Source organism: Cuculus canorus, chromosome 2 (assembly GCF_017976375.1).
Source record: "Cuculus canorus isolate bCucCan1 chromosome 2, bCucCan1.pri, whole genome shotgun sequence".
Lineage (NCBI taxonomy): Eukaryota > Metazoa > Chordata > Aves > Cuculiformes > Cuculidae > Cuculus > Cuculus canorus.
In genome coordinates this window covers 24,185,316-24,210,426 of record NC_071402.1, presented here as the reverse complement: position 1 = coordinate 24,210,426, position 25,111 = coordinate 24,185,316, and the positions used below count along the sequence as shown (strand labels likewise).

General features: G+C 37.5%; 1 protein-coding gene across 2 annotated transcripts in view; it reads right to left on the bottom strand.

Annotated features, from left to right (window-relative positions):
* Positions 1 to 25,111, bottom strand: part of STK3 (serine/threonine kinase 3) — a 126,979-nt gene that overhangs the window by 47,227 nt on the left and 54,641 nt on the right. For both annotated transcript variants that reach the window (XM_054058566.1, XM_054058565.1), the window contains exons 7-9: positions 18,787 to 18,924; positions 16,452 to 16,577; positions 4,704 to 4,896 (exon numbers count right to left, since the gene is read on the bottom strand). In XM_054058566.1, coding sequence (XP_053914541.1) covers positions 4,704 to 4,896; positions 16,452 to 16,577; positions 18,787 to 18,924 — 457 coding nt within the window. The remainder of the gene's footprint in view (positions 1 to 4,703; positions 4,897 to 16,451; positions 16,578 to 18,786; positions 18,925 to 25,111) is intronic.

Genomic DNA, 25,111 nt, shown 5'->3' with positions numbered 1-25,111 from the left:
GCACTTCTTCTAACTTCAACAAACAACAGAAAAACAATATCATGTCAACTGTCTTTCATGAATCAAGAGATTTAAAAGTGCAATGCATGAATATTCCTGTAAGGAGAATTAATTCCCTCAGCTATCTGGTAGATTACTTTTTACACAAGATAGATAGACAGACAGACAGACAAATCTATTTACAAAGGCTTGTAGTGGCTTGTAGTGATAGGATTAGGGGCAATGGGGATAAACTGGAGAAGGGCAGATTTAGACTAGACATAAGGAAGAATTTCTTCACGATGAGGGTGGTGAGGCACTGGAACAGATTTCCCAGGGAAGCTCTGGCTGCCTCATCCCTGGAGGTGTTCAAAGTCAGGCTGGATAGGGCCTTGGCCAGCCTGGTCCAGTGGGAGGTGTCCCTGTCCATGGCAGGGGGGCTGGAACCGGATGATCTTTAAGGTCCCTTCCAACCCAAACTATTCTATGATTCTATGATATATGCTACCAAAAATCTGCAGCATAAACAGTATCACTCCTTCACTTCACTGAAAACCTGTACTGCAATAGACTGTTCCATTTTAGGAGGATTTGGGTTTTCCAGTTGTTGTCATTTTATTTTGCTTTTCAACAAGAGACAATCATGTTTAAAAATGTCTGCCACAGTTTTGATAAGAATGTCAATCTTACCATCCCTATGCTCGTCCACTGCAGGAGTTCAACATGGCTTTGGGAAGAAAGCCACAATAAAAACACCAGTCTGAGAAGTTGCTGGCAAGCTGTAGAATGTAGAGACTACCATGGACACTGGAAACATAGGTTCTACTCAACAATAACTTTGACAGGAATACAGCTGATGGGGTTGTTCCCTAATAGTTACGTAAGAAAATTACTTCCCAAAAGCATGCTGGATAAAATTAATTACTATTACCATTCACAGGACAGGGCTTGAGGACTGGAATAGGCTTGGAAACACCTATCAACTCTTTCTACAAATACAGGAGTAAAGTACTAGTACTGTTGCATATGGCATCATTCAAACAGTCTTAACATGGGCACAGTAAACATGCTTGAACAAAACTCCATCCATGAAGCATCAATGCCTGTGTTACAGCGCCACTGAAACCAGCCCAAAATTAAGCTTCCTTGCTGAATTCCCGTAGAAACCGGAAAGCTTTTGCTTTCCTTCACCAGTATTACAGGTCTCAAGACAGTTGCCTGTGAGGAGGAGGGAAGAGAAGGAAACCCGCTGGTCCAAAGATTCTTCTGTTTGAAAAGAAGGAAGGACGTTTAAGAATTATACTGACTAAATCTAAAACATTTCATGTCGCAAAGGACAAAAATTAATAAAACAAAAACCTGACCCCTTTTCTACATTTTGTCAAATGCCAATTCATTTGTCTATTCTCCTCTTCTTTTAATATTCATTACCAACCATGAACCATCTAGAAGCTTCACTGAAGTCTGAAACAACAGTGAGAAACCCAGAAGTCCTAATGGCAAGAGGCAGCAACTTGCTGCCAGCCCAAAGCAGATGGCAAACTCAAATTTAACAAGGAGGTGGCAGGGGGGGAAGCTGAAGGTGTTTATGGAAAGGAGAACAATCAGAAGTACTCTTAGTGAACGAGAAAGCCTGAACACTAAGCCTCATCAAATAGCCACAAAGGGAATGTGGGGAAGCTGGTCTTAATACCAGTCTCTGAACTGATACATGAAAAAAGGTCTACATGAAAGTAAGTACAATCACAGGAGCAGAAGAGAGGCAAAGTTGTACTACCTTCCATCAATCCCACTCTTTCTTCCACCCCACGTTAAAACCCCCTAGAGTTAAGCTCTATCCTCCCATCTTTCTGTATTCTGTCTTTTTTTCCCTCCTTTTAGGTACGTACCGCATAGTCTCTGCTCAGAGCAAGCACAGCCATACTAAGCAAGAAGGCATAAATGTTGCTTATTGCTAGGCTATATATTGCATACTGGGGTAGGATGACAGGCTCTTTTTGTTCCAAATCCCAATTTTATCTGGGCACAATTCCCTAGTTATGAAAAAAAATATGGTTTTAGTTATGTTCTGTCATGGCTCCCTGAGGCCTCTGAGCACAAGCACTTATAAATAAAAACTTATTATTGTTTCTTATTTTGTTCTTCAGCAGGGAAACAAAAGGCTGAAGGAAACAAAATGTGAAGCTAAACACGAGAACAAATTAAAAAAAAAAAGTTTGTCATAAATATTTTGTGTCTCCAGGAAGGGAATGAAATCCCTCCTCCCAAGTTGAACTAAGTTTATTTCTCCAAGCTTCTTCCTTGAAATTTTCTATTATTCAGAAGTATCAAAGAGTACTTTTAAGCTACCTGTTCTGATTTATTACAATCAAATCACACAAACTTCTAGAAGGTGCCCACCTTGCCTATACAGGTATACGGGAAAAAGCAAACCATTGTGAAAATCTTGTGTCTTTGTCAAGCACAACGTAATACAAAATCTATGTCTGTTTCTCAGGGAGAAGAAGGAATTTTATGTCTCTTCCTGGTGACATTTTATTTCGGACACATGCTGTTGGTCCTATTTCAGCCAATAGCACCTGAACCTCAGAACCAGAGGAGGACGAGCTCCAGCTGAGATGTGGAAGTACAACTCAAACTCTAGTTTTTAATCAGTGGGTGTCTAATGCAAAATACAAGAAATTTCAGAGACTAAGTGCCAGAACCAAACCTGCCGCTTGCCAGCTGAATGATGAATCCATCACTTGCCACCAGGCTACCTCCAGTTCACTGGCCTTCCTTCGCTGGAGTCACACATCTCAAGACAATCACCTATGGGGAGGAGACAAAATCTCCTGTCCCCAAAATTATATACCCTCATTTGACAAGAAAGAAAAATGTGTTTATGAATTACACTCACTAAATGCCAAGGTGTAGAATGGTAATTGCCTTTCAAACTACAGAGAGCTACTGCAATCAATTTAAAATTAAAATAACGGTACATCCAGGGAAGTTGCAGATACCCCATCCCTGGAGGTGTTCAAAACCAGGTTGGAAGGGCCCTCGGGCAGCCTGATCTAGTGAGAGGTGTCCCTGTCCATGGCAGGGGAGTGGAAGAAGATGATCTTTAAAGTCCCTTCCAACTCAAACTGTTCTGTGATTCTATGATTTTTAAAAACAGTCTCCCACAACACAGCAGATAAATAGGACATAGGAAAGAGATTGCAGTGCCCACCTAATGACACTTTATTGATCTGTCTGGAATAATAACAGGTATTTCCTCTCAGCGGATATAAAAACTACATGGATAATTATTAAGGCTGAAGTGATCTGAAAGGTCACACAAAACCCTACTTCATAATGCTTGCACCCTAAGAACTACTTAATTATCTTTTACCCCAAATTTGCTTTTAATATTTTCCTTTCTTTCTTTTTTGCATCACTCTTCTTTTCCTTAACCTGCTGAAATTGATGAGTTTGAGATTGCTGGTACTCACCCTCCATTAGCTTCACAGTTTAATAGGAAAATATACCCTTTCTGCACGAAAACAAATTAAAGCACGTACTGAGTGTTTTCATGAGGGGAATCATCCTACTTGAACTAAACACTAATCCACAGGCATCCATCTAAAGGTTTCCCATCTCTTTGCTGAGAATGCTAGAAAAAACACTCCAACAAAACAAACCACAAAAAAACCCCAGCAGCAACAACCACAAATCAACAAAACCTCCCTTTTGTACATTAAACTGCAAAGAACACCTACTTCTGCCTTGCACTTCCAACTAATCTTGCACTAATTATATCAGGTTTATAAGTGTAAACAAATGAAACTTTACATTGCCTATAAAACATTCAACAAAGTTATTTATTTGGCACCAATTTCCACTCTTGTGACATCAGCTGTATTTCTTACCTTCCCCACCCCTCAACGATTGCCTGGAGTTAAATATTACATTGTGCCTCATGAAATCAGGCCCCTACAACTTGAGTTAGATTCATTTACTGATGCTGCACATTCAAGTAAATAATTTTATTAAATTCAGTAGACTTTATTCTGAGCCCATCAATATGTAGGCACAAAAGTTAAATAGTTAACAAATGCATATTTATAAATTACAATGAAATAAGCATAATTTTATGCTTCAAAACATTTGCAATATTTTTCCACTTTGTTATGCACTCCCTCACATGCTGCTGAAGTCAATTTGGACTTTTTACTTAGGTTGCAATGATCTTTTGATCATTGGCTTAAATCAAGCATTATTGAATCACACTCTAACGTATGTTCAAACAATAACACTCAGTTATAAAATAAAAATCTGTTAATTTATCATGAATTACATAACAATTTAGCAGTAAGATGTGCACTGTTTGCTGAACCTATGGAGAGTCACAAGGAGTTCCCAGGATCACTGACGCTGAAGCAGCAGCTTCTCACATAATCACATCACTTCCAAGTGATGTCCACATGCATATGATACAGGAAGTAAAATGCAAGAGACTAGCAGCACAAGGGAAAAATCACAGAGAAAAAAAAAATCACCTTTTAGAGTCCCCCAGAGACCCAGCAAAGCACCAAAACCAGGCTTCTGCTCCGAGTCAAGCACTTAAGAGACACAAATACTCCTCTATAACCATTTTAATCGCAGAACTTGATGCTTAAAAGGCAATGATGATACAATGGTCTCATGCAGTATGAGGACACATTTTACATTATTAAAAGAAAAGTAAATTAACAACATACTTTTCATGGTCCCATCTTCCTCTTCATCATCATCACTATTTATTACCATGGTCCCCAAGTCCGATTCTAGCATAGTGCTGTTGTGTTCAATCATTGTTTGAGCCCCTTCACTCATTGTGCTTGTGGCCCTCATGGTACCAGCGCTCTCTGAACTGGTCTTCACCATGGTGTGAGAGTCCAGCTCATCTTCATCCTACAAAGAAACATTTGTTGAATGCAGCAGATCATTAAAAAAAAAAAAAACCCAAAACAAAACAAATCACAAAGTTCAGAAGCAGTATATTAATAATGGTTTGGTAGTGGACAGGTACTGTCGGACTCTGTGACCTCAAAGGTCTTTTCCAACCAAATGATTCTATTAATTTAGAAGCTTATTCATTAGTTTTATATCTTCACATGATCTAGCTGTACTGCTAGACTTCTGGTATTAAAAAAAAAAACCCAAAATAGTTTTGGAAGTCCACCTCAGAAACAGAAAATCAAAATGGTTTACTTCCAGTATTCAGCTGTCTGTCATAAGAGCGAGCAAAATAACTGGTTGGTACGACTGTTTGGTAGAAAGAAATCTGTAGAGAACATACTGAACCACTGAGTGGGTGGGGAGTTACTATAATGGAGAAATATAATAGCATTTTGATTCAGTGACAATAAAGGGACAGGAATGTGAAACAGAACTAGTGACAAACCAGTTAATGAATTATAAAATTCATATGGAATACTAATACTTGAAAACACTAATGTAATATCCCATTCCTTTCTAAAGATTGATTTAGATTGTATGCACAACATCATGGCATTTCAGGAATAAAGTGATGGGCTACACTCATTTTCTGTGAGTGAAATCTATCACCCAAGGGGGAAAAAAACTAGAAATAAACAATCAAAGCAAAACACCAAACAAAAAACCCAAACCAAATCACAATAAAAAACCACCCACCCAAATACAGCAAGGTCTGGCACTTTCTACTTCTTACTGAACTCATTCCTTTCCTTTCCTGCTATTCTCTGACACAGCAGACAATTTGCCTCTAGTCTAGATATAAGTGTATGAGCCAGCTATGCTGCCTGAGTGCCTGTTTCTCTCATGGCTGGTGTAAGCAGAGAGAATGGTAGTCAACAGCAATACTGATACACCAGATCCGGAAAATTATTCTACCGTGTCTCAACTAAGACACACAAAAATATATCTTATTTTGATGTAGGGAGTCTGGCTATCAGCATAATATATTGAAACCAGAATACAGATCTAAATATGTGATTAAAAACTCAAATGTGAAATGAATTATTCTTTTCCAGATAATAATTTGTAAAAATACTGAAGGTCTTCATATATGTTCTTCCTGGGTTTTTTTCTTCTAAAACACCATATTCAGTACCTTACCCTTTAAAAAGTTATGAAATTCCCAAAGATACAGATAGCCTACAGTTACAGCACAGAGGACTGTGCCACAATACTTTGGTACTACTCCTCCTGGTGGCAACTTTAATTTTCTTCACTTCCTCTACAAGAATCTTACTAACCCTGGCAGTTTTTACAAGATATATTTTTCGCTTTCTAATAACAGTACTCAGAAAGGAAAGTCCAAAAGTGTAATTTCGCACTGCATTTTAAAACTGCCAGAACAATTATTATTTCCAAGTGCTTCTTTCAGTATGGTAATACAGTGCAAACTGACTCACAACATGCTGCTATTCCTCCTATTACACACTACAAATGTGGAGTCTCTAACACACAGGCAGGCAAAATCTCAAAGTTCCAGGCACAGTTACACTGGATTTGCAGGTTTGCTTGACTAATATTAATATCCACTTGCAGTGTATATCGCCCTAATCTTAAAATCAAAATCAGATACGAAAAAAACTTTTAAGCTTCAGGAAAATGTTTTATTTTTTAAGTTAGTGAAAAAAAGTGATGGCAAATAACGTAATAAGTATGAAATGGAGACCTAAATGACCATCTTCATACTTCCTACTTCACTGAAAATATTGATTTTTTATTTCTTCAGTCAAATAAATCATCTGATTTTGTTCCAAATGATTTTCCAGTCTAAGAGTGTCAAAAGCCTTTATCTTACTATTGTCTCTAGGCAAAAAGAACTGTTGTCTCCTAGTAGCCAGAAGATTAAGGATCACAGAAACCCACTTTGGTACTAACAGAACAGTTGTCCCAAAAAGGGAAGTACGTGATAATTTTGGTCAACAGTGTTTTCCCTGGATTTGGAATGATGTACTGAGAGAGAACAATACAAAACTTTTGGGGGGCCTGTGCATGCCCCAAAATAATTCATTTTGTCAGTTACGCCAGACTGTTTTCAGAACTATCGTTCCAGTATTTCTCACAAATATGAGACTTAGCTAATACAGCAGTAGACTATACTGCATCTGAAAAAGTAACTTTATAACAACAGCCAGTGGATCCAAGTTATGTAAGTGCACATTTACAGGAGAGATTAAAGTGATTTCTGAGTACAAACTCTGACTAATGCTTTACAGTTCACAAATATTGATGTAGAACTTCTGATCTGCTGCTAGAAAAGGTAAACTCACTGATTAAATGAAAACAAACACAATCTCAATTTTAACCAGAAAAAAAAAATGAGGAATTGAAGCTGAAGTGTCATGTTCTCATATTGTTTATGAAAACAAATCCAAAATCAAGGAATAAAACCAACTAACTGAGGAATTAAACTGTCTGCTGTTCTACTTTGTAGTAGTAATAAGTGAGAAGATTAACAAAACTGACCCTTGAAGCATAAAAAAGCATTCAGAGACACTTGGTCATCAGGACAGCAAATTCAAAATTAATTCAGCAGAAACAATACACCAGACTTCACAATATGCTTGTAACATTAAAGATCTCATCACACAATAAGTATTCTCTGAAAAGATTTCATCAATCTACATTACCTGAGCTACATTATAATAGAAGCAAATGACCAGAGGTGATAAAGATTCACAGATTTTTCTGTACATATTTAACATTCATAGGAGAAAAAGGGATGAAGACCGATAAAGAAAAAAACCTAAACAAGAGAAGCAAATATGGCAGCTTGCCTTTAAAATCTTTTAACTATGGTTTGTGTCGGTGAAAAGAACGCTAGAGGGCACCAAAGACAGCTAACTGAGCTGCAGGACATTAAAGGAAGATTTACATGCTGGCAAAATTTAGTATCCTGTAAAATAATTTCATTTACTATTAACACCTCATCATCACCTTTGAAAAACGCGGCTGTAGTCACAGCTATCTTTTTGTAAAAGCACTGTAGTAGCTACATAAACACATAATATAGTTTGGTCAAGAACAAGGATTTTGTGAAAATTCCTAACTCGTACAAAGCCCAAAAATAACCTGAGCACATCCCACACCAAGTACTTATTTAAGGTGAGACCCATCACCAAAACACTGGAAGACACAGCTTTCAGCACACACCCAAATCCCACTAAATTCAAAAGGCATATGTCATGAAACAGCAGCTAAGCTCGTTTTCCACCTCCTTCTAACTGATATACCTAGCAACAATAACGCTGCTCACAATTACCTCCCTATGTTTACTCTTCCAGTAATCAGTTACTGGCTCTAAATCGCTGGGGATTTTAACAATATGCTCTTAAAAAAGCTATTTATGCCCCTTGGTGAGCTATATCTCACTTGACAAAGTCATCTTTACATATTTCTAACTTCAGGACTCCTAAAGGACTGCAATCAAATTTAATTAGAGCATATGTCAAGTATCCTCTGGCTTAAAGGAAAAATACTATGAAAATACAAAGTTCTAAGACTTTTTCATGCAAAGTTACATACATAGAGTGAGATACACAGATATATCTACATACAAACACATGAAAGATGCATGAAAGTAACTATAAGAGAAAGTTCAGAAAAATACAGCCTAGCGTACCAGATATAAAACACAGAATATCCCAAATGATTCACTAGTCCCTTTAAAATTACTCTAAAAATAGTGTAGAAATATAGTGGAATAATTATAGCAATTATTTCTTATGGTCTCAAAAGACAGACATCAGCTTCTCATAATTCAGGTACAATTAACCAAAGTAACTTTTGTACGAACGAATAAATAAGCCTATACATAGGAAAAATCGATTACTGATGGTTGGCCAAGTTGTTGATAGCTGTCAACCACTGAATGCCTAAGGAAAAAAAAATAGAGTACTGAAGTAGTAATTCCTTGTTTGAATACTCTAAAATAATTAAGCATTCCTCTCATAATAGAGACATTAAAATGTTAAAGAAAACATACAGGAAGAGCTGCTTGTAAGCTCATTCCTTTAAAGACCCACAGAAATAAATATTTAGACATGTTTCCTGCAAGCTGCCAGGCAACGAGTTACTTTACATTCCCATAATACAACTGCCCAGTTTCAGCATCCGATTCACATCACAGTGCAAAAAATGCACAAGAGAAGAGATTGGCTATGTTTAGTAATGCCTAAACTAACATTTAAACTCTGATATTGGGATTAACCTTCTGTAGAATACACCACTTGCAATTTTTTGCTTAATTAAAAAAATCTGTACAATTACCTCAGCACCTATCAAAACATGTCAGTTTGTCAAAAGGCATTCTCATCATGCAAGCAGCTCTCCTAACAGGCATAAAATCAATTCAGAGCTCACTGTTTATCATGATATTAAATATCTCTGGAAGGATACAGACATGAAGATCATATTCAACCTGGTCATTTACTTACAGCTGTATAATACGAAGCTTTGAACAGCAAAAATTATTTACATTACAACTGGCAACTTACCATACTATGTAATATTCACAAGAAATCATAAAAATGAAACTTAAGAATCAATTTTAGGGATGTGACTCTTCTTAACTTGAAGGAACCTGAATCAATCCTGAAAACGAAGTATACAACTGTGAAACCTTTGCACCTGATTAATTCTCCAGCTACTCTTCTCGATTCTACTTTCTGTTACGTAAGTCACTTATAACCTGAGTGTCCATGCCAGTACAAAACATGGCTTTATGAGGGAATGACAACTATAAAAATCTATTCAAATGTTAACTGTTACAGTTAAATCTGGTTTCCTAACAAAACAACATCATAAAGGATCTTACACCGCTCTTCTTGAGGAGTCCCAAAACACGTATCAGTGAGTAATAAGCACAACTGGCCCATGCTTTAACATAGAAAATTTGGGGGGGGTTAGACGAATAAGTTCAAGCCCTCAAAAGGTTCACTGAAACCATTCCTTTTTAAGTAATATATGGGCTCAATTCACTGTCCATGAAAGACTTAACATTGATAGACTCAAGTAACTTAACACTAACATCAATATTTGGTCTTGGTTTTAGCTATTATTAAATATGCATCTCTCCAGGCTTCAGTCTGCCTTCACGCTTTTACAGTTAGGACTTCAGTGATATCAGTGGGAAAAAAACTACTTTCGATGTATTATTTTCCAAAATGTATGTGCTAGGTGGCTATTACTTTCCAGTTGAACAGTGGCTCCAATTCCATATACATTCTGAAAACATTAAAATATGTAGAAATATACACACGACTTGCTGTCACCGCTACTACACAAGGTAACACAGCTGAGTGTTATTCTCACCTTCTAGAGCTGCTGCCACCACTGCATGTCGGCTTATTACAACCTGTATCACCTTTTGAACTGGAAGTTCACGCAGTCATGCAAACTACACACAAACAGCCCCATATTTCTTTGGTGTTCTGTGGAAACTGGTACATAAGAGGGAGGAATGTGCAAGTTCCTTATCTTTATACTTGAATGCTGGACTGCTGACTTCACCCACTAGAGTGTACCAAAATGGCACTCTCATTATCTGTTTTTCCTTTTCAAAAGAGAAAGAATAAACAGTTAGAAGGGTAAAAAATAAATGGTGTATTGTTCTCCTGGCAGTTCCCCAAGCAAGTTCCAAATTAAACAAACAACATTCTTTCATCTTATTTTGAAATTAAGTATTATTTCAAATTGAAGTCGGAGGCTTAGGCAGGGTTGTCATTTGTTTAGGATTCTTTAAAAAAGACAAACACAAATATTCAATGCTTTCACTTTATTCTTCTTGGTTTTTATCCTGGTTTCCTTTAATAAACTTGTGGGTCCACTGATCAATCTCTGCCTACTTGAAAAACAACAGTCTGTAGTAATTCAAGCCTCTATCACACTTAAATGTTGCTCAGTTGTCTTCTAGCTTGCAATATAGGAATAACATAAAGTCATAAAACCTGATACAGAAAATTTCTCCAATTAAAAAAAATCATTATAACAGTTTGTCCTGCTGTTTCCTAGTTTGGCTGCTTTTCCAGTTAGAAGATCAGCTTCTAAGTGATCAGAATCCTTAGTGACTGCAGCTGGAGAAGATGCTGGTGTCATCTCTCAAATGATTCTGGAATTTCTTACAATGAGGTATAGCATTGAAACTCAGTTGCAAGACATGGGAAGTCTGTGTTACAACTTAACAATTATTAAAAGCAGTTCAGAACAAGATTAGTTCATAGAATAGTTTCAGTTAGTGCTGCACTGGGACAACAGGAAAGCTATTCGTAGGTCACTACCAAACATGGAGTTTTGACAAACTGTATTTGGCAACAAGGAAATCCCTCCTCCTCACCTCACCATCAGTACTGTTCATTTCACTCACTTGTATCCTCACTTCTTCTATTAAAACTAGGTATTCCTAAATTTTTTTCACTCAAGCCTTACCAAGCAATATAAAATTATTAAGGGCATATATTTACTGATAGCATAATTCATGCTTACTACCAAATACCACAGTAACAGTCTAAACAAAAGTAAAAATTTCATCCTAATTACAAACCTCATCACAGATATGATGTTTTCATATGGTTTTATGATTTTAAAAAATTAAAAAACATCTCAACAACATAAAAAAACAAGCAAAAATATTTTTTAAAAGTAGGAACAAAAATCTGGTTTTAGTAAATCATTTTCTAACAACAAATTTCTTACAAAGTTTAACTATTCAATATAAATCTTACAGAAAAAATGCCTCAACATCCTCTTGTCCATTACAAGATATTGTTGCAGAAGTAATCACATGGTGGCTTTTAGTCTTCATTCAATAAAACTGATAGAACTAAAACGTAAAAATGGTGCAACACCTCCAGAATAATCTCCAGGAGTAATGAGATTTATCTACCCATGATCAGGACAAAAAATCTGAAATTATCACACTGACAAGAGCCACTTCCCGCTTTGCCAGCAGCACCAGCTAGTACTTCCCCTTTTCTTTGTTCCACTTCCAAGTCCCATATCATCTTATCTTTGCATGTGATCTTTATCTACATTTGGAACTTCCCCCAAGCTCAAAGAGATCGATTTCCTCACATTACTGGTGATCACAAGAACGATATAAAATATTTTTTAAAAAACATCCATGTTCTCTGCCATGAGCAAAGCTGGACTTTGCTGGAAGACTACAGTTCAACTCTCAATCACAGTATTACAAACACATCCTTCAAATTACTGTAACTTCAAACGCACACACAGGTCTGTAGCGTATATAAGACAGTCTGACTTACCATAGCCCACAACGGATTTGACTACAGGCTATTTGTGTAGCCTTGTCTACTACTGGACCTCACTTACAGCAAACAAAACAGACATAAGGTTGTAAGGATTAACCTTTCTGTGCTTTCCCCTCAAAAAAAAGTTAGAACCACTCATTAAGCAGTTAGCGTGTGTAGCACAAGTAATTACCACCCCTCAGCAACATGCCTGAACTCTTACTCTTGTCTTATGCTCTGGAATATTAAAAGGGTAGTTTGCATTAATGTTTTTTGTGCTTTGTGTTCAGCTTTTTGTCACTTCAGGTCCATGCTTTACGAAGTTTGCTTTGCATTAAAATAGACCCATAGAGGCAGTCAGCTTATCTGGCTGAGGAAGTAAACTACTTAGCTCAAAAATACAACCACAAGGGCTTATGTAATTATGTCCAAATGCAATATGTGATGCACTCAATATTCAGGATCCATCTCTCTTAACATTCCCTGCAAATATGATTTGGTGTTATTGATGAATTTTAATTAATTAATTATAGCCTCTAAGTGAGCATCACTACAGAAAACTAGAAAGGAGTACACGACATGAAATTACTAAGGATGACATAATTATACCTAAAAAGAACTTCAATAATAATCTCCAAGGTTACTACATAGCACATCGTGCATGTTCACTTTTTTCCACATAATTCTGAGGCCTTTTATGAGTAGAGCAGTACAAAGTGCTTGCCCTGACAAACATACTCTTCTTTGCAAAATGTCCTTATCACTGAAGTTTCCATCCAGACTCTCATTATTCTTGCCTATTTGTCATCCTAAAGTCTCATTTAGTGACTGCTCCACTCGAGGCAATAAAACTAAGAAGGTTCATTTTCCAACTTCTCCCCTTCTGTCTTTCATTATGCCGAAATCATACTCTACTTTTTATTTTTTTTACTACCTTCCTTTTTTGACCTGACTAGTCTCATTCACCAGCCCCCATTCATGGCCTCCTCGTATTCTACCACCTTCATTCTGTACTAAGCTGCCAGCTCTGCCTCAAACTGGCCTTTTCCACTACTCGCCTGCTAAATTTTCAGATCGCTTTATTCTTCTCTTAGGTCTCCTACCATCAGGGCTGCCTTCAGTCCCCTACAAGATTGTCTTTGTCCTTCAGAATTCCTGTACATCACGATCCTGAAAAAGTGAGCAAGGAATGCTAATACCAAGCTTTCCACACTGACTGATCTTGTATCTCCTCTGCCTGTGCTTCTCTGTCATCCACTCTGACCTTCTATCTTAAATATAAAGGCAATTTCTCTCAAGTGGAGGCTGACTTCCGTTCTGGGTTTCTTGATGCTCATACACTGGTGATAAGATTTCAGTCCCTAAAATTCCATTTGTATAAGTGAAAAATGACAGACTTAGCATTTCCATAGACTACAACTGCACTTATTTTTAAGAGCAATGCAACCTGCAGTAAAGGCGGCTATGGTGTCCCAGGCAGCATCAGCAGGAGTATTGCCAGCGGATCAAGAGGTGATCCTTCCCCGCTACTCAGGGCTGGTGAGGCCACACCTGAAGCACTAGGTCTACTTCTAGGCTCTCCAGTACAGGAGAGACATGGGCATACTGGAGAGAGTCCAGCAAAGGGCTATAAAGATGATTAAGGGACTGGAGCATCTCTCCTATGAGGAGGAAGGATGTTGAGGCTCTAGAGCTCAACATCCAGGGAAGAGCAACAAAGCTGATGAAGGGGTTGGAGAACAAGTCTTACGAGGAATGGCTGAGGGAACTGAGCTTGTTGAGCGTTGAAAAGGAGAGGCTGAGGAGAGACCTCATGGCTCTCTACAAGTACCTGAAAGGAGGTTGTAAAGAGGAGGGTGCTGACCTCTTCTCACAAGTGACAGATGATAGGACAAGCGGGAATGGCCTCAAGCTGCACCAGGGGAGGTTCAGACTGGACATCAGGAAAAAATTTTTGCCAGAAAGGGTCATCAGGCACTGGAACAGGCTGCCCAGGGAAGGGGTGGAGTCACCATCCCTGGAGGTGTTTAAAAGACAGGTAGATGAGGTACTAAAGGACATGGTTTAGTGGCAGATAGGAATGGTTGGATGCAATGATCTAAGAGGTCTCTTCCAACCTAGTGATTCTATGATTCTATGAAAGGCTGAGAGAGCTGGGGCTGTTCAGCCTGTTGAAGAGAAAGTTTACGGGGAACTTTATCAATGTGTTCAGATATCTAAACAAAAGGTGCAAAGAAGACGGAGCCAGGCTTTTTTGGGTGGTGCCCAGTGAAAGGACCAAAGGTAATGGACACACACTGAAACACAGGAGGTTCCTTCTGAACATCAGGAAACACTTTTTTACTGTAAGGGTGACTGAGCATTGGCACAAGCTGCCCAGGGAGGTTGTGGAATTTCCCTCCTTGGAGTTATTCAAAATCTGTCTGGACATGGTCCTAGGCAACTAGCTCCGTGTGACTCTGCTTGAGTAGAGCAGTTAGACCAGATGACCTCCTGGGGAGCCTTCCAACCTCAACCATTCTATGATTGTGCTCACTCAGCGCTGCTAACCAAAGATACTTCTGTTATTTTCAGATTTGAGGCACCTATCTTTTACACTTTGTGACAAGCAGTCTCACTATCTTTTTAAATCATAACCTGTTCCCTGAATGCACCACAAAAGTACATGGCCAAAGTCCCACCTACTGCAATGGAAACACAAATAAAAAATTCCTGCCCCAACCCTGGATTTGAGGTTCCCTTATACTAAACACTGAATAATGGAGGGAGGAGTGCAGTGTTACATTCTGACTATGGTACCTATTTGAGAAACATGAGGAGTTGCTAATGCTTCTTCAGTTGAGGTGGACCAAACTTGTGTTATGCCCTTCCACCCAGCAGTGGGAGAGAGAAGGTGTACACCACTTACTGAGTTGGCACAGACTGCGTCACCCCTGCCTGGCAATCTGATTCCCCATGTCAACCTCAGACTAAGTAATTAGATGTCATAAATACTTCTGAGTTAAGGCAAAACATATCAACAATGGAAGTATTTGAGGACTACAGTTCTGAAGGCAATAGTACGAGAAGAGCACACTATTAAAGACATTAGAGTTTTATGTTGGTAACAAATCAATCTCTCTCAAGATCAATGATTCAATATTTCAAGGCACAAACATCAACTCTGCATGTCAAGTCATACATGTCCACATAGGCAACATTTCCTTAAGTGGAAAACAATAATCCCAGCCTTCTCTGCCCGTTTTATTACTGACTAAACAAATACAATCCAGAGTAAACCACCTTTATAAACACAAGCTATCAATACTCCTAGAACATAAAAACATTCAGCAAACACAAGACCATACTGTCTGCTGGGATACAAAACACTCCACTGATCCTGCTTGAAAAGTATTCCCATATATAGATCATCACCTTACACTCTGTAACATGTAATGAGGACTCTACAATTTAGGACAGGGCAGGCTGCATTATTGCACTGCTCTTTCCCGTTTGCTAAAAGCTGTAAGATTTCTACTAACATGCCGGTCTCCATCTTCTTTGTGCGTTATTCCTGAATGACCTTGGTTCTCACTGTTTGTGTGGCAATACACTTCTTTGAAGTATGAAATACTGGTGCATTGCACCAGACTGCCCTAAAATAAATCATGTAGGGGGAGTAATAATGCCAGGACTTATTCCTAATGTTGTCAAACAATTCTAAATGCATCCCATTTATCACAGTACCTGCTTCTCTTCTCAAACATATGCTGACAGTATCATGTGAAGAATGAAATACTGTCACTTTTTTCACATTATAGGTGCAAACTTGATTCAAACCATATCAAAATCAGTACTTAATCTGCTTCATAAGTGACTATTCTGTGTATAAGACTCTACATAAACAAAATGGCTGACAACTAAACCACTTGTCTAGAAGCCCATTTGCAAAAGTGGAAGCTTAACAGTTTTGGTTTGGTTTGTCTTGCAGGGTTTCTTTTCCCACCTTCTAGAAAAACTTCACTAGGACATCTCATGTAATGGTGGTGAAAGCTGGCTCATACAGTGTGATCACAATAGCATTACTCATCATAAATAAGAGTGCAATATTCAGCCCTCACAGGCCAAAAAACAGGTAGAAACCTAGTAAAGAAAAAGTATTTGAGTACAAGTACAGAAATAGGAGAAAACCAGCAACTTTTTTATAAATTATGGATAGGTATAGGACAAAAAGGTACACACCGAATTTTCTTCCTCCTCTTCTAGTTCTCTCTGCTGTTCCTCGTGTCGCTTTGCCTTTATTTCCATAGCCTCAGTGATCAGGTCCCTTAAAATTGAAACTGGCTTGGCATTCTTAATAAATGTATGCTAGGGAAAAAAGTCATTAAATTATATAACATCGTTATATACACTCCGGATGTAATTACAAGTATTATTCAACATCACAGATGTCAGTGATAAATAGTATTTTATATTACACAAAAATTAAAATCTACAGTAACACTACATATGATATCTTTTAGCTGCTTCATAACTGAGATTTTACTTTAACTATTTCTAGCAATAGCAAGCCCTGGGAAATATAATCGCATAACAACTGTTCTATAGTTAAGGATGTAACTGTCCAAAGGAATCTGCAGTAAGTAGTAAATAAATACAGTAGTGATCACCTGACATAGAAAAAACAAACCTTTTCAGATATTCAGTTACAGAATTTAATTAATCTTAACAAATCGACAGCATAAATCAGCGGCTGTAAGCAGAGCAGGTATGGCTGCCTACTTGAACAAACTTGTACTTTATATGTCATAAAACACTTCTTGATCTAAGTTGCTGAAATGTGGAACGAGCTCATTATTAACTCCCTTGACATATCAATTCAGTTACTCTCCTACTTTCTCCATGATCTTTCCCCACAAGCAGTACTTCCGTTCCCACTCGCACCACCCACCAGCACTTCTAGCTCCACCACACATGCTCCAAATGCCAGCTACGGGAAAAAGCAACACTTACTTGTGCTGGACAGAGTATTGGGTTTTTCTGGCCAGTAAGAAAGAGGTAACACTAAAGCTACACAAACACACAGCTTGCACATATTAATGCAAGTCCCTTCTATCCAGCTGCCAGTCTTCAGCTAACCATACCAAATTCAGATGGTTAAGATCTCAGATATTGATTCATACACCATACGAAAGTCTGTAACTTTCCATTTTCACTCTCCTTGCAGTCTACATTTTGGTGTTCTCACAGCATGGAAAATAAAATATTCATAACACTACTTATGAATGTGATGATCTGTTACTGGATGCTACTTGCAAAATTTTTATGTTGTCCTTGTAGTGGAGTTCACTGGCATTTAAAATTTAGAAGAGGCTATTGCTAGGTGAAGACAGAGTAAATCTAGTATGATTGTCTTACAGATAAAATTTCAGAAGAACAGATTCTTATGTAGACAGATGAACAAAGAAAATTAAGTATATTTACTGATAGCAGTGAAAAGTGTAAAAGAAACTAAATCATGCTTCCAAAATCTTTATTAATTAATAATCACTTAAGTAAAAGAAGCAAAGGATCTAGAAAAATTTTTCACTTCTCTCTCGTTACAACAGCAAGCTTATTTATAGGAAATTTTCAATTCCATTTCAACCATCATGGAACTTGTTATAATTTTTCCAGAAGTCTTCCCCTCACTCCCCTCTCTTTCACTACTTTTGTTCTTTGTTTTCCCTTAGCTACTCTAAGGCTTATTATAACAGCCCTGACAGCAGTGGATAACACAAACATGAGGCCAGAGGAGAAAACTTTCTTTGTGTTTTCCATCTGCCCATGCACTACAATGTATGACCCCTGTAAAATTACGTCCATTTCACATAGACATATCTTTCTTGATAGATCAGTCCCTCCTGTTTGATTTTTTTTGTAGTTCCTTGAAATCTCTCAGTTTTATTTCTACCTCAGTACTAAAAAGATGCAACTATTAAGTTCCTGCAGTTACTAGCAGCTCAGGTAGCAAACAAACAAAACCAGAGCAAACGCTGCCCTGGCTTCGTATGTCCACACTGCTCACTTTGGCTTGAATTTAAGTGCCGACATGGTATAACTGAGCCCAACAACAAACTCCTTACGCTGTCCATCGGCATCAGACACATAGCAAGCCATCTGCTTAATTTGACATGATCAGAAGGGCAGATTAAATATGCTCCACGGGTGGTCTACACTGAGGGGTAACCTGGGCTCAATGCCTTTACTTAACACTTGCCTAAAGCCTGAGATCTGTCAAAGGCCTCTAACCACAAAGCAAGGATCCAATTTTAATAGTAAGAACCAGTCCTAAACTATATAAATAGTAATTACATTTAGAAGCAGCAAATGAGAAATAAAATATGTGTAGAGATACAAGAGCTGACAGAGAAAAGACCATGAAATGGAAAAGAAATAAGGCACACTAAGAGTTAAAATAAGATATGCCTTTAGAATTTTTCACAACAGTTCTAGTTTGAGACAAAAGGTTAAAATAAAAAAAAACCCCAAAACAAACAACCACAACTTGCATTTACTCAGTAAGTTAAATACTGACCTGTAGCAGCTGTGTTGCTGTAGCTCTTTGTTCAGGATTTTTCACTAAGCATTTCTTCACAAAATCTGTGAATTCATCAGACCAGAGCTCTGGCTTCCGGAAGGTCGGAGGGGGATTTGTAGGGATCATAAAAATAGCCTAGATAAAAATCAAACAACAATAGCAAGTTTAAACAAAACACATCACCACAGCACTAAAGCCAAGTAAATAAATTGCTTTATCCACCTTTCTTATCAGACAAAGAGTCTCAAATCAAAATTTTAAGTTAGGATTTTCACTCCAATTGAGATTGAGGAAATCCATCTGCTACTGATGTAGCTACTTTCCATTAAATTTTCTCTATTAAACTGCACCCCAGTGAGCACGTGACTCATTATTTTATCTTTTGCTGTTTATCAGTCTTGAGAGACGATTTTGTTCTTTCAGAAATTCTTAGTAGAAATACTGGCACTGCTTGTTTAAACAGACACATAATGTTGCTGTGAAAAGCCAAGTTCACCTCCTCCTCTCTTAACTGCATTTAGTTTCATAGAAAAATTGCTTAGGAAATTTGTTAGGATTACTATTTCCTTTTGCATTCATAATTCTTGTAGGTTTAAAACTTGCTTTTCCTAATAAGTTTTAAAATTGTAAGCTAACAGACCTAGGACCACTAAAAGATGACAAAAATAAAGTAATCAAAAGTAACTTGTCTACTAGCAATGAGAATTTACTTGAAATTGAAGAAGTAGCATTTTACTTATATAAAAGAAATTTCACACTGTCAATAACCATCCGCAGACAGATTTTTCACTTAGGAAAAGATTCCTACTATATTAAAAAAAACTTGTCCCACTTAAGATTATATATATTGTGTCATTTTCTTAATGATTTTTCCAGGTTTTCCTCTAGTTATAGATTTATACCTGTAGGGCAAAAAAGAGCAGTACAATTCCGAGAAACTGCCATAAAATAACTGGAAATTTTGAACTTCAGTATGGATTCTGTCAAGTGAATGCAGTATCATTGCTTAAGATTTACACAACAGCAACACACTATTCAGAATTACGTCTGCTGACAGAAATAATAAACTGTTACTTTGTCCTAGAACCAGGCTTAATTCAACCACAGTTTCCAAAGTGAAAGTGCATATTAGGTTTTCGATTTTCTACAAGCATAGGCAAAAACATGCACTCAGAAAAGGGGAAAAAACTGAAATGAGAGATTATGTACAATCTCAACACAGTAGAGGCACTAGAGACTTCAGCCTGTGTTTGAAACGTGAGAAGAAAGGAGAGGGACCTTCCTGAGACTTTGTTCATAACTCCTTAAAGAAGTCTGACCAGCCTTGAAAGTTGGTTTAACTTGTTCAAACGCTTGTTCTAAAATTCTTCACATAAACTGAAGAAAAGCAGAAATCACGTAAAAGCAGCTTGTTATAATTTTAATGACAAATTATTTCAGTATTGAATAGTTTGCTTTAATTCAAATACTTAAACATTAACAAAACTCATTTAATAATTTGCCTAATACAAAATTACAAGAAGAGATTTGAGCATTTTGTTTAATAAATATTTCTGCTACAATAGCTTTATATTTTCAGTGGGCAGCTGTGCCAAACTAGTATATGAACTCAGATAGTAAACATGGCACTTTATTACCCTGTAATTGGCCTTACCTACTTCACTTGCGATACAAGATTCATTGTCAGTACAAGTGAAGTGCTTCTGGTATAAAGCAGTGGCTAACAAACTCAGCTGTTTCTGTCCTTGAAAGTAATGATCTCTTCTGAACTTTGAACTGATGACTTTTAATCTTATCTTTAGCTACTCGTAACAGCTAGCTCTGCAGTAGCTATTGAAAACACAGGCTGTAACAGAAGACCAGTAACTTCTGTTGATGTGGTGTCAAAACATGTACCTCCTGTTTGATAACATGGACCTGTCTCTCCGCAGGTAAGCAAAGCTTAGTTTCAGAGTCCTACTCAGCTCCAGTGTTCTGGGAAAAATATTTGCCTTTGCCAATTATTTTCATCAACTACACAGCAGTTAAGAACCACAGCAAAGAAGCTACTTCTTTATAATTCACAAAGGACAATGAGAAGAAAGAGGGAATTCATGAATCATTCTTTTATGGCAGGCAATAAAAGTTACAAAAGGAGATATTCAAGAGGTAGTGAGAGCCCTAAATCTGCATTTATGCTTTGTAAGTTTGTTGAAAATACCTACTTCAGAAATATATATTTATTTAACGCTTAAACTGTAGGCTTTTGTAAATCTTGGTATGTGATGTGAGCTGTGTTAGCTGAAAAAAACAGTTTCAGATGCATTTCTGTAATACAAGAAAACATATAGAAACTACTTATTCCAAATGTTTAATCCAACTTGTTCAATAATGCCATGCACTTGCTAGCATGTACCTCTTCCTTTCAGCTCAGCACCTCTTTTCATTAACCAGTCTGAAATGCTGGTTTTCAAATGCTGTCTTCCTCCTCTGCTTCCTCATTTTGGCATGCACATTTCTCTGCACAGAAGTTAAGCTCCCTCTCTTTCAAAACAGTCAATGATTTAGCTTCCAACTACTTGTTACCTTCCAAGAAGCTTGCAAAGCAATCACTGGAGAATTGTAAAGCTAGTCCCAAATCTCCAGGAATAAAAACAAAACCCTTATCTGACAGGAATTTATTCCTCATTTTTGCTTCCATTTCTTGTCAAACACGTCAATTCTACCCTAAAAGAGCGCTATCCTATTTTAAAACAAAACTAAGCTGTCTCAGTCGTTCTGTTCCATGGGTGCCAAGGGAAGCAGGAAACCTAAGAAACTTCTTTTTTTTTCATGCTTCTTTCATCTTGTTTTTCTAGTCCCTGGTTTTTGCTTCCACTCCATTTATCATTTTATCTATAAGCTTACCACAGCTACTGGTATTAGTTGAGCGTTCACAGTAGGCAATGTTCATACAGCCAGCATTAGGTAGCTCTTGCTTCAAAAAAAAAACCCAACCCAAAGCAGCACCAGCTAGCATTGTCCAGAAGCAACCATGGCCTCCTTACAGGGGCTGAAGTGGCAGTAACAATTGCAGGAAACACAGGGAGGAAATTGTTCAGTGGGGTCAGGCTCTGCCATACTATGAAAGAGCTGGGGCCAATTCTTCTCTCCCACCTTCAACGCCACCTTCCATATTTCCCTACATATCTGAAACAGACTGGCAAGTCTTAGTCAAGTAACACATCAAATACACAGGCAAGCTGTTATATTGTGTGATTCGGTCTTCAGTTTTAACCATTCAAACACCCTTAGAAAAAAACAAACAAACAAACAAAAAAGAAACACCTCTCTCACAGGCCTGCAGCACCACAGTAGCAAAACTGGTGGTTTTCACCTGCTTGTAAGAGTCCATTCCAAACTTGTCTTGGACTGGCCCTTTCACCTCTGAATCTCAAGCCCAACTCTACTTGGAATCATCTTACATACCCTCCTCTGAGGCAAGTCCTACACCCTGCAGTGAAACCAGAATCCAAGGAAGATCCCAGTGTATACATGACAAAAAGGCAGGGGGAAGATGCATCCTCCAGGGCAGCTCTCAGTGGCCACTTCTGAATTGAGCACTAGACAATGTAACACAGTTTCTACCATAACTGTTGCCTGGAAGCACTTACCTGCCCAATAACCAGAAAGTAGAGTTTAGCTGAATACCAGACTGAGGACCAGGTCATGAGAGCAGAACAGCGTAAGTCAGCAGAAGACTTTCATTTTATTAAAGGGCCTACCATTTTAAATGAAATCCAGGCTGAAAACATTTTTTTCATGAAGGTTCTTTTATGGACAATTTCATTGGCATGAAAATGTCATTACGGCGATGATGATGAATTAGGAAACTCCAAAAGAAAAATGAAACCCTCATATATCACACTTGGAATTTCCTAATCAGAAAATCCTTGCAGCTCATTCTTCCTGTCAGTCAGGATTACGCAGCTGTATTTCACACCACCCATGAACACATTAAATGATCAAGAGTAGTTTGGTAGAGGTACTACGTCTTTGAGCTATAAAATCCTCAAATGACTTATCTCTATTGCTTTGTTTAAACAAATTACTTGTAATCAATAGCAGGAAGCAAAAAATATAACTTTTACTGTTAGTATTGGCCACATATCGTGAATGCTACTGAAAGAGGCAGCAAAGACTTTTTTATTGTGGCAATTTTATAATTTTCATGCTGTTAAGCTCCATTGCTTGAAACTACAGAGAGAAACTTTTTCATAAAGAAGGTCAGGATACAAGACATCCACAGCCAGGTTGTGACTCCATAGGTTGTTCTTTTAAAAAAAAAAATTTAAAAAATCAGAACTATAAGTTTAAGGCATCCTAAAAATGACCAGCTTCCTCTTCCAGGCTGTAAACAGATGTACATAAAGATTTTCTAATGCGCTCACACGTTTTGTGCAGCGTAACAAATGGGTCTGGTTCCATCAGACATCCATCAGATACCTGATCAATGTCCCCCAAGTTCCATTTCATTTCTGAAAGAAATGTAACTTCTATTGAAGCAGCTAGTACCAATTTTTACTCTTTTCTTTTTGGAAAGAAAAACGTGGCTTCTCAGTCATGCACCAATTACTTAACCAATTACATCTTTCATCTCCGGGAGGGTACGTGCTGCTCTCTACCAATCTCGGTGACTAGAGCAACATGAACTAAAGAGATCAAGAAGGAACCACTCAAATCAAAACTGTATCCAATGGCCATGCAATGCTAGTTTCTTCATTTTCACTGCCTGTCTCATACCTTGCATATTCTAACAGAGAAGAAGCTTGAAGGAACACACAAAACAGAGCATTCACTCCAATTCTGCACAGGAAAAGCTGAACAATCTACCCTGACTTCAAGAAATAGAAATGCAATAGTCTTAAAATAAATTTCATCCTCTTAATTTACCACTAATACTTTTTTGAAACTCTGTGTGATAAAAAGTGTTTACTGAACGTATGTTCATTGAACAAATATTCCAGACTGATCCAGCCAAATGGACAACTGCTTCTCCCGTATCTCAGCTAAAACACATTTTTGGTTTAAGCTAAAAGAATGAAGAAGCCGCTACCAACTAAGGGTGAAAAGCATTCACATACTTATTTTTCATATGACTTCAACAAATTATCAAAAGAAAAGTGGTTTTTGGAAATGCCATCTGGAAAAAAAACAAACCCCAAAAACAAACAAAAAAAATCCCCAACCCCCCAAAAACAGCAGCAAATCAAACCAAACAAAGAAAACCACCCCAATAAACATACAATTACATTACTTTGAAAGCTGGATCATCAAACCAGAAAGGAAACAGTTTCCTCTTTCATAAAATTTGAAAAATTGATAGTAGCCACTATTAAAAAACACCTACTCCTAGGAATAAAATTGTATTTCCAACACTAAGCAAAACCATAAAGATTCCTATCATTGTCCAATCAAAAAAGCATTTTCTTCACTGACAGGAGTGATTGTTCATCCCACCAACAGAGCGATAATGCCATGCTGTTACACCCACACCTGCTTCACAAGGTCTCAAAGAACTGCAGCTAGAATTATCAACACCGGCCTAATAGCAAGAAGGGATAAATGGAGATTTAGTCCAGATAACTTCTGGACAAACAATAATCGATACAGAATTTTTAATCTTAATTAAGGGAAATATACGTGACATTTAATGTGCAATTCTATTGTGCTCAGCTCAATAGTCCTTACTAACGGCCACTGATTAAAACACATACACAACACTACAGTCAGTAAAAATGACACACAAATTATCTTAGGATAAAGTGACAGACATACCACATATTAACACTGGAAGCATTTAAAAAAAAAAAACAACACCAGAACAGGAGGAAAAAAATAATAAAAAAGCCCATTAAATTAAAAAAAATACTAAATACACTAAATAAAAAACACTAAATAAAAAAAACAAAACAAACAAAAAAACCTGTTCCCAGTGGTTTAATAACCATTCACCGTCACAAGCTTCTCTCTGGAATGATGACCTTTGCTGTTCAAAGCAAAGTATGATGCACTTAAGATGTAAAGTAATAAAGTAATAAACGCTGAGAAAAGATACATAATGGAAAGGATAATCACATGATTAACAGCAAAGATGGGTTACTGGAAGATAAACCATTTATATTGACCTATATATTTATTATTGCTAGTAAGATCATAACATTTTGACAGCATTACAATCGGTCAAGAATGTAAAGATACCAATCTCAAACATTTTGCAATCGTAAGTGCAATTGTAAGTCTACTTAAAAGAATCAACCCTTGCCTAGTTAGCACCATCACACAACAGAGCCGTGCCTTTAGG